General features: G+C 35.4%; 1 protein-coding gene across 2 annotated transcripts in view; it reads right to left on the bottom strand.

The window, feature by feature from the left end:
- The window catches only part of CAMSAP2 (calmodulin regulated spectrin associated protein family member 2), a 79,436-nt gene that overhangs the window by 29,499 nt on the left and 35,081 nt on the right, over positions 1-14,856 (bottom strand). The window contains exons 3-5 of one of the 2 annotated variants that reach the window (XM_014250767.2): positions 9,711-9,872; positions 8,943-9,026; positions 2,880-2,912 (exon numbers count right to left, since the gene is read on the bottom strand). In XM_014250767.2, coding sequence (XP_014106242.2) covers positions 2,880-2,912; positions 8,943-9,026; positions 9,711-9,872 — 279 coding nt within the window. The remainder of the gene's footprint in view (positions 1-2,879; positions 2,913-8,942; positions 9,027-9,710; positions 9,873-14,856) is intronic. The other variant, XM_005520913.3, reaches the window with a different exon arrangement.

Here is a 14,856-nt window from a genome sequence, read left to right as displayed (position 1 = left end):
AACCCTGAGGGCTGTGCTCACTGTCACTGGATTTCTGTCAAGGACCACGTGGGATTATTTTAGTGAATGTCAGAGCCCCCTAACTGGCCTAAGTAAAAGCCTAATCTGGCAATAGCAGCCACATCAGTTCTACAGAAATAAGGAGCTTGCAAGCAGCCCAGAGAACTTATACCTCAAACAATTAATATTTAGAAAACCCCTGAGACTTAGTTGTTACTTCATGCTTTTAGTGTAGTTGTATTTGTGCATCAAATACACTTTATAAAAATTAAAATCCCATTTTTATGTGTTAGAGGAAACGTTAACACCAAAATAAAATCATGGTCCTGTTATGCATTGTTAATATTCTTTTCTCCATGTTCTTAATGCTTCCTAGTATCTCTAATGAAATAGGCAAATTATAATTGCAGTGAAAGTTTATTCTTTCTCAGTCTATGGCAACCCAGTGACCCACTATGATGAAAATGCTCTAAGTTTTAAATTCCATGTTACCGTGTCCATGTACGCCCTCCTCAACATAAATGAAATACCACAATTTAATTATGATTAAGCATCAATAATGGTAACAGATACAGGATACTGATGGACTAAACATCATGATTCAACAAGCTCTGTTTAATTTATATATTCTTTGGAATAATATCTTTTAATGAAGTATTCAAAAATATTTGAAATTCACAACACAGTGGTGTTGCACAGTAAATCCTGTGAAAAAGTACACTGCACTTTGATGATGCCTTCACTGGCCTTATGAACAGTGCCCACCCATGCTAGAAAATGTGTCATATCTTTGAAGTGGGCATAGAGGACTTAAATCATTTTAGAGAATGCCAGGCACATTACTTCACGAAAGATAAACTCATATATCTTCTAGCTTCATTAGCATATAGCAGGCAACATGTTTGAATTCAGTTGAAAAGATATAAGAAATTATACTGAAAAAATGAAAGACTCTAGTAATTGCACTGTATTTTAAATAAACTTCCATTTGAAGAAAAGCACCCCATTAGCTGCAGTGTTTGCTACTAAATATATATATTTGCAATAATGCAAAGAGATGAACTTCCACATTATAAAGCTCCAGGGCTAATTGAAACAAATGCTAATACAGGCATCTTATTTCTAAGATCCTAAACCATCCTGATTTAGCATATTTGAGTTTATTCCACTTAACCTAGTCTAGGTACAGTCAAGACACTTGCCTAGAAACAAGGTCAGCTAAAGATGAACCAACAGCATCAGCTACTCTGTCATAACTGCTTGTGTGTATTCAGAGTTAATCATTAACGATGAATGCTCTTACACATTTACCATAGAGTAGATAGCATGTTAAAAATGTACTTATCAGAGTTTTTAGCTGCCTCTGTGCTTAGGAATATCTGTCACTATGAAATGTGCTCTGTTCTACAGGGAAGAGACAAAAGACTGGCTGAAGTGATAGCAGCCTGAATATTATCAGTAGCATTTGGGGTTTAACTGCATCTCTGCTGAACTAACAACACAAAGTAACATAATTACCACTTATTCAAGTTGTTTACAGATAACTGGCAGGCAAACTGGAGTTATCTTCTCAACAGATTGAGTATTTTAGGGTTGAATATAATTTTTATGCAGAGACTCACTAGTAAACCAACACCCTCGACAACAACAGAACACAGACATTCTGAAACTGTTTTAAAGTAGCCTTACCTTGACAAAATAAGACAAAAAATTGTGATACCATGGTCCATCTTATATTTTTTCTGGATTATTCCCTCCAATTAGTTACACTACCTTAATTCAAAAACAAAATTAAAGGGCTGTATTGTGAAGAGCAAAGTATCTGTGTGTGTCACAACTGTAATAAACAGTTAATAAAATTAAATTTATAGAGCAAAAATAAAATTTATAGAGCAATTGCCCACAGAGACTGTCAGGAGTCTGAACACTTCTCAGCCTGCTGGACACAGTACTTTTAAACTGCTTTCCCAGACACAGAGTGATTTTTCTTGTTTTATACATGCAACTGCTTTGTTATTTTCAATTTCTTTTGCAATGTAAGAATAACGTTTCATTAGTTATGGCAACAAATACCTGAGGGACTGCTAGATCAATTATTTGGTAATCTTTAGCTTGATGATAAAGGGGAATAAGTTCTTTGGAATTCAGATCAGAAGTATGCAATTCTGAATATACCTGAACAGCTGTTCCCAGCCAAACCTCTGAATAAACTGAATGCACATCAAGTATGAATTCCTACATGATAGAGGAAAGTAATGATAACCTCAAGATGACACAGCACAGAAAAAACAAACTTTATGTTACTGCAGACATGAAAAGTTATTTTTTTTATTAGTTTTAGTGAAATTACAGTCTCACTAAAAGTAGGCTGCTTTGGGTCATTTTGTGTGGGGAGAGATTAACAGCAGCCTTAAATCAGTTGAAAAAATGGGGAATTCTAGATGAATGGTGTAATGATTGCATATGCTTAGAATAAAAAAGGTTTCGGATTGCATGTAGCATCAACAATCAAAAACTACTTCTGCAAGTCTCTTTTTAAAAGAGAACCGGTATCAAATAGCACGTGTTTATTGAAAGTTTATGAAAAAGTAGTGTATAAATGTTCATTTGACATGAGTTAATAACAGGTAGCACTACCTTGTACAAACCCACTGACTGCCTGAAAAGTAATTCCTTATCCAGCATCATATCTCACATTTTTTTTGCACAGATTACCTTGCAAAACAGGCTTCTGCAAGCATGCACTCCTTTGCAGGGCAATCTGTTATAAAATTATCTCATGCAGATAAATGAGATGAATGATTAGACCAGCATGACATGGACAAAGCCATTCCCAAAATAAGCAATTTGATCAAAGTGAAGCAGTTGGGCAAACTTACAGGAACCAGTTTCCAAAACCATTTGGTAGGAGACTTCAGAGGAAGCAGTAGGAAAAAAGGATAAAAGCAAAAAGCAAAGGGGAAAAAAAAAAAGGAACATTTTATCAGATTTCATAAATTAATTACTTTTATAAAGCAATTTTCTTTAACATTCTTAGTTTTGTATAACAGTGAGTTGTAATTTAATGGCAAGCGTAAGTGCACTGTAACCTCTGCGTATGGAGCTAATTAGCAGCAATAACACTGGAGAAATATGTCTGCACTCTTTGTAGATCAACATTATAATTTTCCCACATGAACAGCTAAGATTGTCAGATCAATGCAGTTTTATGGAATGTTTTCACACATCTAATTGTACTCTACATACGCAATCCGACTGAAGAATTCATTTGAGACTTGGAGTCATGATATCACAAGTATCAAAATGAACTCCAGCAGCACACATAGGGAAGCAGGGAAGCTAAAGCAATGAAAAAAGGGATTAAACCCACTGTGGTACAGTACACCCAACTGCAGTGAAGCTTGTGTTAGTTACTTCAAGGCAGACAGTAACATTCAACAATATTTTTAAACAATCATATGATAGTTTTCAGGACAACAAGAGGTACAGGCAGTTATATTTTTACAATGACAAATCACATTAGCATCAGCTGCATGATGTGCAATGACCTGAAATGCAGATGGAGTTTTGACTACTGGCAGAGGAATTACCAGAACTAATACATAAACCTCTAAACTCATACACAATCAAAAAAATACTAATCTGAAGCATACTGATTTTTTTATGCAACTCTGTGCACTAGTCTGGCATAATACTAGTATTAAGAATAAAAATATTATGTACCAGTACTATAAATACACACAGAAAATATCACCACTCTTGATTTCATTGTAGAAAAATAAAAATCAAACCTATTACCAAAGTGCAGGACAGAATTAATTTTGTTTTTAATGAAGATAAATATTTTCTGGAAATGGTAAAAATGTAATTTAAAACTACCATGGTACAAACTGCTATGGAACCTTATTATTTTATGTAGTTGTTGAATATACTGTGCTTCTATAAAACACTGAAAACAACTGTAGTAATCTTACAGAGCTTTTATGAAAAAAAGCTATTGTGCTTTTACTTCACACTAATGGGTGTGCAGTAGTAACACAGCTGTTCTCAACATCCTTCTCCTCCATTTCACTGGATTGTAGCAGGGAAGAATCCCAAAGGCACTTAGAAGAAATCAAATACAAGATGCATGTCAGTGTGTGCCTCTGAATATTTCTTTCACACCCAACTAAAGCGCATTACATAAAATTCAGTTTCTCTTAATCCCACTGAAAAATAGTCAGTATTAGAACAAAATGCAAATTTGAAAACAAATTATCTTAATTTTCAACTGCAATCAGGAATTCTAAAATGTATCATAAAGCAAGGTTTTGACTAAATTGGCTGAGATCAGACCTAGGCTGCCTATTATTCTATTTAACACACGAACATTGTTCTTGCATTTATCAAAAAGCAGTGTATTTCTGACCTGGACTCAAAAAGTCCACCAATGTCTATTTAATGCTAGGCTGAAGAAGTACTCTTTGGAAAAAAGCACACATTTGTTTCAATTCTGAAGAATAGCTCTCCCTAACAGTAAAAACATAAAACTAGTAAACCAATATATATTTTTATTTATCCACTTGGTTGAAACTGTGATTGAGATGACTATGATTATGTTTCAAAGGGGTGAGAGACTTTTGAAATTTAAATTCAAAAATGCCGTAAGATTTTTAAGTACACATTTTCTAAGGCCACAGGAAAAGAGATTAAGGAAAAGCTGAAGTCTCTTGGACAACCTGGAAATTCAGTGGCTGTTGAACTGTCACTTTAGATAAGCAAGACAAAACTTTTTTTGCCCTGGAACTTCACAAAAATCAGTCACTATAAAACAAACTAAGCAGAGACCCCTGGCTGACTTCTTCCCAATGCTTAAAACACCAAGACTAAAATAAAAACCCACAAAACAAACAACAACAAAAAAATGCTGAAATAACAAAATACTCCCTCAGGTTGAGAGCCTATGGTTTTACATAATGATTTTTTTATACTACCCTAACAAAAAGTTTTAAACATGGCTATGATAAATTTATTTCCATATAAACTCATCTTAAGGTGCCAAAAAATGATAGTCATGCCTTTCATTAACTGCTTGTTTCTAGTGTCTTACTTGCAACATCATTTGTGTTCATGCAGCTGTGCACTGATTGGATCAAGAAGCTGATTCTGCTGCAAACTTTTCTTCTTTACAGGTTAGCTTTTGGTAACAGTGTGGATTACGAAACATTAAATTCTAGTGGAAAGTGGAACTACAGTGTTAGGGTTTTACCTTCACACAACAGGTTGCACTGTTTAAACTGATCTTACAAAAAGTTGGAAGAATTCAAGTACTTAAATGAAGTTACATTTGTTTGTCTCATATGATTTACATTTGACTTAAATCTGTTAGGACTGATTCAGTCTAAACCACAGAAGCAGACTGAAGAACATGTTTTTGAGAAAGTTGCATCTACACTGAAAATCAGCAATTTAACCAGTGCAATTGTACATTCACTATGTATTATTCAGTGGAAGCCTGAAAATCAAAGCTATTTACTACAAAACTTGAAATCCTAATTCTGAAAGAGATGCAGAAATTCTACCAGAAAAAAACCCTGAGGTTACCAGAAATCATCAGCTGATCAAGGTCCACTGAGGACTACCTGGAGCTAAAAATCATACACATTCCTTCCTCTCTTATCGTCTACAGACAGCTAGTAGTAAAAGACAGGGAAACAAAACAAAAGCAACCTCATAAACTGTTAAAACTGATTTTATCTATCCAGACATAGAAAGCAGGTATATCTTATAATTTGTAGTATCTAATAATTTGTATTTGATGTTTACACCTTTCATAAATGTACAAATTTACTATTCATTGCAAAAAAGACTCACCACAGTTCTATAACAACATAGTAACACAGTTTGACAGGCTTGAGGGCTGCACCAAAAATATTTTTCACAACTGATTAATTTACAAATGTGTGACTGGAGGAAATTATTTAAAAATTTCCATGTTAACTTTGTTTTACCTTTTAGGTACCTAATTTTCCTGCTTCTTGGCCAGAAATTAAACCTAAGGAAGAGTTTTCCCTATTGACTAAAATTATCTATTCTTCCCATGTTTGCTTGGCCATCTCTAATCAGCAGAAGGGGCATTTGGAATTTAAATTTAGTTCAGGTTCAAGACTTAACCATACCTTGGAAACTGAAACTTAAATAAAGTTTTTGTCTAGAAAAGGGAGATAGCAAAGCTTCTTAAATTTTCATATGGAGTTCACCATTTGAACTGCTAAATGCCTTGGTAACATGGAGAACATAAATTAAAAAGCCCCAGGCTGAAAATTATAGTGGAAGACTGAAAAACTGAACAATGGATAATTCCAGTTCCCCTTCATGCTAAGTTTTAAAAAACAAATAGAAGCAGCAGTTAGGAATTTAAAAACATCAAAGAAAGAAAATAAAACAATTCAGATACTGATAATTAAGCTACAACTATAAAGGACATAGAAAATGCTAAAATACATATATACACCAGCATAGTTTCATTTTTTCCAAAAGTTGGAAAATCATGTAGTAGGGCTTTAGTTAATACAAAGTCAGAATTTTATTCCCCTCTGTTCACCTTTTTAAAATAAAAGAATACCTATTGTTACTAATAACTAAATTAATAGGTATTGTTACTAATAACTAAATGAAATTAAATATTATATATGTATTTCAACAAGACCCAAACCTGGTACAGGAATTCAGCTACAGTTATTTCACAGCTTTGCTGAGTGCAGAGGTAAGGCCAGTACCATCAGTGATTCTGTGCTTTTAAAGGAGGAATACATGGACTGACGCAATATGGAGATAGAAAATCAATGCAAAACACCCGAACATCTGGGAATGAACACTAAGAGATGTTTGACAGGATCCACACAATAATTTAACAGAAACTCCTGTCAGAAATGCTGGCCAACTTGATTTGATGCAATGGACTCATCCAATGCATCTGCATTAGTTTTCCTTGTAAAGCCAGCATTTAGTATAAACCTCAGTTAAGAAATACAGGGATGTTTCATGTGTTTCTAAACCTCAGATGTTTGCATGCATGCAATGACCATTACCTTTAGGAAGAGTAAGAAGAAACTTGGGAAATACTGTGAGATATATGACTAAAATAAAAGCTGAGATGTCAGAGCAGTAAATTAACCGTAAGTTGAACAGTTTCTCAAAGAAAACCTGGAGTTAAATAGTCCTCATTCTAATACCACCCCCAAGCATGGAATACCTTACTTGATGATGTAATTTATGCAGCTGAATCCCCAGTGAAGCAAAAAACATAACATGCACCTGGGATAATAGTATCAGAAGTGCAGAAGAGATGCACAGAAGAGATGGCCTTAGATACACATTTTTTTCCATGATAAGGCAACTATTGAATGATTTTGCTATTTTGCCAATGTACCTTGGCCAACAAAATTGGGCTCTTGTGTTCTGTTACAGCTTCACAATTCATCTAAAACACCACAATACCATTTTTAGGTAAATGTGTTATTCCCCTGAGTCCATTTATGGGATCAGTTACAGGCTATATAATTTTTTCAACAACTAATGTAAAAATGCTAATAGTGAAGATAGATTATAAACTAAAAAAATTATCCTTTTGCTCCTAATATAAATTGTAAACTGCAAGTGAAAATAAATATTACCGTATTTTTACAATACAGATAATTTTATGGAATCTCTCTGTTATAGTTTTCACTTTGATACATATTTGTATCTCATGCACTTTTGATTTTTAAAATTGTTCTCCTCTTTCCAAGTGACCTAAAAACCACATAAAACTTCCTACTATTATTTTCAGGATAAAGAAAAACCACTAGAGGACAGAGGAAGGCAGGTTGTCATCCCGGCCTCTGTTTACTTTGTTCTATCTAAATTTGAGAAATGAACTTGCCAAGGACATCTTATTCTCCAGATTTCTATAGTACTATCACTACTAAACACAGTTTAAATTTTCCACGGCAGGGTATATGCACCAGGGTCACACTATTATTGTAAGAACCACCATTTTCTTTTGCTGAGTCACATTAGCCTTCATTGGCATTCCTTATATTTAAAAAACTCCTACAAATGCAAAGATATTCACTACACTCATGTTTTTTGAAGCTGAGTGTCTAATCCAGGTTGGTAATCTGCCTCTCCCTCAGAGTGGCACTGGAAAGGAGGCAGGAGCTTATGTGAGAAAGGCCAGTCTGGGAAGGAAGATTACAGCATTGCAGCAGCTTGGAAACCTGGTCTGCATTCACGTGCAGGAATACCAAAAGGTGTTCAGACTGATTATCAATTCTTCAACAATGGTTATATCAAAATAGGGTGAAGGATCTTCCTGAAACAAGAAATTTTACATACTCTGGAACTGTCTGCTATCCCTACATATTTTGATGGGTGTTTAATGCTACTTAATTAAGTAAGCTCTGCAAACAAAAGAAAAAAAAATCCTGTTAGGAAAGGGAATCAAACATAATCTGTTTTTATTGTATAGATAATAAAACCTATAATCAACCAGTATTTTTGGATCATAGCCAGAGCAATCCTTCCCATGATATCACAGACAGATCTCTCTTCTGTGATTCATGCAATACACAAGGAAAAAACTATTAAAAACCATGAAAAAAACTTCTGGTCTTTTTCATATCAGATCTGGGGTTTTAATTCACTCAAAAGTATTCGTTATTCTTAAGTTCCTTAGCACTAATGTAACAGATGTTTCCCTGCTATCAAAGATTTATTTGTCAGAAAGGACAACTGGCTATAAAAAGTGCAACTCTGTTAGTTTTATCTTTAAACGTGTATTTTCATGAAAGTGATAAAACCAATAACTGAATACTCCAAGTTTGCTTTCTTTAACAAGAAGTTAAAAGCTAAATGTCTGCTATGTCTTTTTACAGATAAATGCTTATTCTTGTTTAAAATATTTTAACTCCTCCACCTACCTTTTGACTTCCTGCAGATTCTGCACTGTGATGCTCTTTTAGTTTTTGTTCCTGTTCCATGATGTCTTTCAAATGTTCATTTACCTAGAGACAAAATAGTTCATTCAGTTGTCTGTTCTAAGAAACAAACAGAAATTAGAAGTTCTTCAAAAGGTCTATAAATCACGAACACAGAGCTAAAGAAATAAACCAAACATTCCAGACTACAGCCCTGAAACAAAACCAGCAAATGTCAGTCTCAGATGCAGTCTAAGGTCACTGCTTGTCAGCTTTACATTGTACAAACTAACCTGTCCCTCATTATGCTCAGTCACATTTCATTAGCAGGGTATCCTTGTCACTTGATTTGATTACGCAGTGAAAGTAGATCACTTCAAGCAAAATTTGTTCAAACAAACAGAATACCTTTGGGTTTAAATCATGACAAAGTACACAATGAGACGACAACTTATAAAGGGCCAAAAAGAGACCCTTGAGCGAGCACTGTGGCATCTCAACACATATCAACAACAGGTGAGAGCACCTAGGATGTCATATGTAGTATATATTACAGTATTATTTTAAACTTCCCATTTATTTGGTTCACACGTCTAACTTAGTTCTGAAAACTTTTCTTTCTATATTCCATAAACAGCAGATGAAGGAACAGTCTGTATCAGAACAGTCCTGATATACCTACATACATAAATACACATCCTAGCCTCTCATCTCTAATCAAATCACACAGACAAAAAAGAAAACCCCAGCTTGCTTTTCCAGCACTCATACCTTGTTTATCCAGTACATGACAGCATCCTCAATGTCATATGGTACCTCTGTAGCTTGGAAGAAGGTTGTATACTGCTGGGTGCATGTGATGACCTTCTCAACACTGACCATCTCCACAGTGTAAGCCATCATGAGGGTGTCAATCATGGCCAAGTGAGCACTCTACAATGAGAAGCGTCAACACCTGATTAGCTTGCAGATCAAACAAAATCTACAGATCTTATGTATTGCTTCTGAATGTGGCCACATATATGGAAAGACCAAAACTGTAAATGCTACAAGTTTTCTGTCTGATTGTCTGATTTAAATGAAAAATAAATGAAAACAAACATAAAAGACCTGAGAACACAGATTAAATTGCAAATAAAGTAATTTCTGTAAAAAAATTAACACCAAATTAAAAAAAAATGAAAGTGAATAGAATAAGCAAGTTTAATGATTCAAACATTACATCACTTTTAACAGAGATAAAGAGATTTTTTAGTTTTGTCACCATAGCAAAACCAAACCCCCCTGTCTGATAAATGTTATTTGTGCTGGAAATAAAAGCTGAAACTGCCTGCTAAACAACCTTCATCATGATGAAAATGCTGCATTAATATGTGAAAGTTCATCTATATTTAAAGTCCTAATCCAGGAAGAAGACACGATTATACTAATCTTTAGTAAAAAATCCAACAAAAGGATAGAAAAACATCCATTTTTCTTCTAGTAAACTAGTCATGTTATGCAGATATAAGGTAGGTGCCACAGCTATAGATACTCAAAATAATATACCTTCTGTTAAAAGAGGAGGTACATTTCTTCTGGTCTCATATATTGAAAAATGATGACTATTTCAGTCTGTAATAGTTCAAAACAAACAAACAATCCCCCCCACAACCCAACACAATAACGAGAAAAAGAGGATGACAAGCAGGATTTACATTAGATTCTTGTGGCTGAACAACAAAATGATGGTGGTTTTTAGAGGCAGTGCCTACAGCTAAACATATTTACTTCTGCTTCATGATATGAAAAACAGAAACAGCTTTCTAAGTATTAAACAAGATTTCCCATGGATCAGAACAATTTTCAAAGACAGTATTTTTAAAACATTGCCTTTAAACACAGCTCACAATGCAAATAAAGATCCCCAACACTTTTCAACATCATCACTTCAATACTGTAAAAAATATTCATATAAACATCTCACAAGGTAGCTAGCTGCAAGAGCCATGGTAACAGCAATAAACATGAGTCACACAGCAATATGCTATCTAATCATCACAGTTAAAGTAGTTAATGAACATCACTTATTCCAGAAATCCCAGCAGGAAAAAGAAGAACAGATCCAGACTATGTGTTGGTCTTAGTGTTTGTATCATCAATGAAAGTGATCATGTTGACTTCAGAAGCAGGCAGCAGCATGCTTTGTTTCACAAAAAAAGGCAAACTACACTTAACAGACATTCACAACACTGAAGCTTACAGCCAGCCTTCCTGGGACAATCTTATTGTCCTTGGACACTGGGTATGGCTTCTCTGCCATAGAGTCCATCTCTGCTCCCAGCAGCAGCAGCACAGCTGGCAAGGAATCAGCACCTCCTCAATGCTGCCACCACTGATGGACTGAGTCCCAATAAACTCCGTCCACCACCATTATTATGCCTTAGGAGCTTATTTACAGACCTTTATGGACAAATACTGATACAAGCTCCTAAGTGAATGAAGGAAAGTGCTGGGCAGCTGAATGTTGCCACTCAAAGTATTTAAGAAGGGAATGGGTATTGCCTGTGTGTAGCCTCACGAGGAGCCTGCACTCCAGCGTGCAGTGCAGCAGTGCTCTACAGGGATGCACGAGCTGCTCCTCTGCTGGCCAGCAATGCAGTGCAGAGGGAGGTCCAAATCAAGTATCACATGAACTTGGTGTGTGTTGTGAGGGATTGCAGAGCCTGGGATAGCCATACAAATCCATGCACTTTTGGTAGGAGTTCCCAGAGCAGATTGCAGAAAGGTGGTTTAGCACATGTAACACACAGCAAAGAAGGGAAGATTTACATCATCTCTGACATCCGGGGTCACTGCTCTAATAGTCTTTCCTTGCTACGTCTTGCCTAGTCTGAATGGCACCTGGGTTAAAACTATGTGTTATTGCTATTTTCAGAACCTCCCCCCAAAAATAAAAAGGAGACATTAAAACAGCAAGAAAATTCTGGATTTGCTTTTCAAGGGGAGGTAGAGCACAAAAATGTGTTTTCCAGCCAGACAGAATGGCCTCATAGAGAATGCTACTGCTAGGAGTGTGCTAGGAGTCATCCAGGCTGATCCAGAACTGTTCACACTGCCTGCTGCACAAGGGGATTCTTTCCACCCTTCACTCCCTGCTTGCAGGGAGAACACTGCCTTCCATGTGAGGTCTGACAACCAAGGAAGCTTCCACAGGTGTGAAAGCAGCATCTTCTTGCCCAGCTGTTGACCCATGTGTAGTGCCCTGGCTACTACACCAGAGCTCCGAAACCAGCCTGCAAGAAAAACCACCACTGAACTCCCCTGAGGGAATTTAGTAGCCTTCACCTCCCATGCTGGATCATCAGCTTCTGTGGAAAACACCCATGAAATGGATTGACAGTGGAAAGAGAAAGCTGCTGAAGTGTTGCTAGAACTGCCAATATGCACAATACATTATAAATACATTAGATAAAGTAAATTATTTACAGTTAATTAAATGAGTCTCATTTTCAATGCTTCTAGCAAATCATTAATGAAGTGTAAACTACTTAAACAAACAGAGGGAAGAATGACCTTAGATAATAACTTGTACTATCAAAACTAAGTGCAATAAACTTTTATCAACACTGGCTAGATTCATGTCACAACCTTTATTTTATACAAGCAATCAAATACAAGCATCTTCAAGTCTCAAAAGTGACTCAATGTTATTTTCTTTATAATCCAGACAGGACACTCAGAACATTTTTAAAAACCAGTAAATAATAAAAAGATTAATGAGTATTGTCCTGAGAAACAATGAATTGCCACTTCTTTTAGCTAGCAAAAATCAAACTTTTGATTTTATAAATAGTTTCTTTATGAATGAAAATATTTAAAACTAGTAGCACATATGGATTAATTCCCCTTGAAAATTGCAAGCAACCAAATAAACATAGGATAACTTATCCAAAATAGCTGTTTGTTTAGTTTGGTTTGTTTGCTGAGGTTTTTTTGAAAGGAGTTACAAAAAGAATAAGAAAACTATTTAACTGCATATACAGCCCTATTGGTTTTCTTCCACTTATTCTAGAAAGAGCAGACAAGTTGCATTCTTTTAAATCTGTTCATTCACTGTGCTCAAAAACAAAGAGTAAACTAAAAACTGCACTAAAACTAAAAATAGTGTCCTACTCTTCCAAATACAGGCTTTGTCATCATAACTGCTGAAGTTTTCTAAAAAACCACAAGTTTTAAGAAATTCTCTTGATAGTAATAAAGTTCTGATTTTTTTTTTTTGCCTCTCTCACTGAACAGCATATTTTAGGTACAATTAAAAAAAATCAAGATGGAGAGTTCCCTTTACCAGTCAGGTCCCCAGTTACAAGTGAATTATGCAAGGAAGCAACATTTCATATCTGAGGGAGAAACAGAAACCACTTTGAGCTGGGCAGAAACTGGGATCAGCCGCTCGGCAACATCTTTCTCCAGACGCGCCTGAACACAATGCCTGAAGGAAGTGCCCAGGAGCTGCTGACGAATGGGATGAAGACAGTACATTAAATTTTGTATTTGCTCTGAGGTGGCACCGTTCAGATACACAGCCTAAAAAACCCAGGCAGGATTTCATGCTGTCACATGCCTCCCACATCCAGAATTGCAGCAAGGCATAAATAAAGATGTACAATTCCAAAAAAGAAAAATAATTTTAGAGGAATAATTCAAAAAACCCCAAATGGCAACATAAAATTATACAAAACCATTAGACAAATATCTTTTTAAAAAGGCAAAATCAACACAGCAACAGTGAACAACACAGGAAATAATACACTTTCCCCATAAGTGTTATGCAGAAATTTGGTTTAAGCCAATTCAAAAAACCCTTCTTTTTTCATTGATTATTTCACTACAATGGTGCAAAGTAATAAAGTCTTAAATAGAACACAACAATATATTAAAAAATACAAATTTCTGGATTCTTAGAGATATTTCATTTTCTAAGACACAAATGTGGTCTTGTCTTTCCCAGCTACAGCCTGCACAGAACACAAGAGTTTTAGCTTACTAATCTTAATAATCTCATGTAATTACTGGTTAGTTTCTGCCCTGTAATGTAGGTTCCACAGCTTTTTGTTCTACTGTTGAATACAGTTCAATAAGAAGCTTACAGAACTGCAGAAGAAAAATTATTCTGAGCATGGCTGCTAATGCTTTCCTGTCTGCCTAACATTTGATTACAGAGCTTTCTTCACCTCCACTGAAGAACTGAAAACAACTTCATTAAAAAGTGTACTAAGCAAAAGGTGTATATGATACCATACCCATAGATACTTATGGATAAATACCACAAATTACAGACAGCTCCTACATTGCTACCTGCTATTAAGGTATTTCTTATATTCCATTAAATGATACTCAGGTCAGGAGTTCTCTTTTGAACTCCTTTTTAGGAAAAACATAGACAAACCCATTTCCCACTACAGTACTTGAAGAAAAGGAAGAAAGGAAACAGAAGATATAATTGTCACCCTCATGCTAAGTAGAAAAAAATAATTAATTCATTCTTTCATGGAGAATTTTCTTGTAATAAAAGTCCCCTTAACTCACTATGCTTTGGAGAAGAGATTTGATCTTTGACAGACTAGCTTTTGTAAACAGAAACGTGTATTGCACAACAAGTACATATATTCCTAGCTAGATTCACTGAAGATTTTGCCTCAACTAGATCACGCATTTGAGCAAACAATGCAAGAGACCAGCTCTCTACATTTAGCTGGGATAATTTTTCTATCTCCCTTGCATCAGTAGTTAGCATGTAACCAACTGCTTCTGCCTTCTAAAGATAGAGGTTTGGATCCAGGTACTTTTGACACTACAGTAAAAAAAACCCAGTAACTCCAAGGGTTTGATGAAAATTACTCTGATTATGAAGAATATAGATGGAATAATCACTGTA

Source organism: Pseudopodoces humilis, chromosome 10 (assembly GCF_049639895.1).
Source record: "Pseudopodoces humilis isolate 2021_Gansu_Grassland_sample_001 chromosome 10, ASM4963989v1, whole genome shotgun sequence".
Lineage (NCBI taxonomy): Eukaryota > Metazoa > Chordata > Aves > Passeriformes > Paridae > Pseudopodoces > Pseudopodoces humilis.
This window is presented reverse-complemented; position numbering and strand designations above follow the sequence as displayed.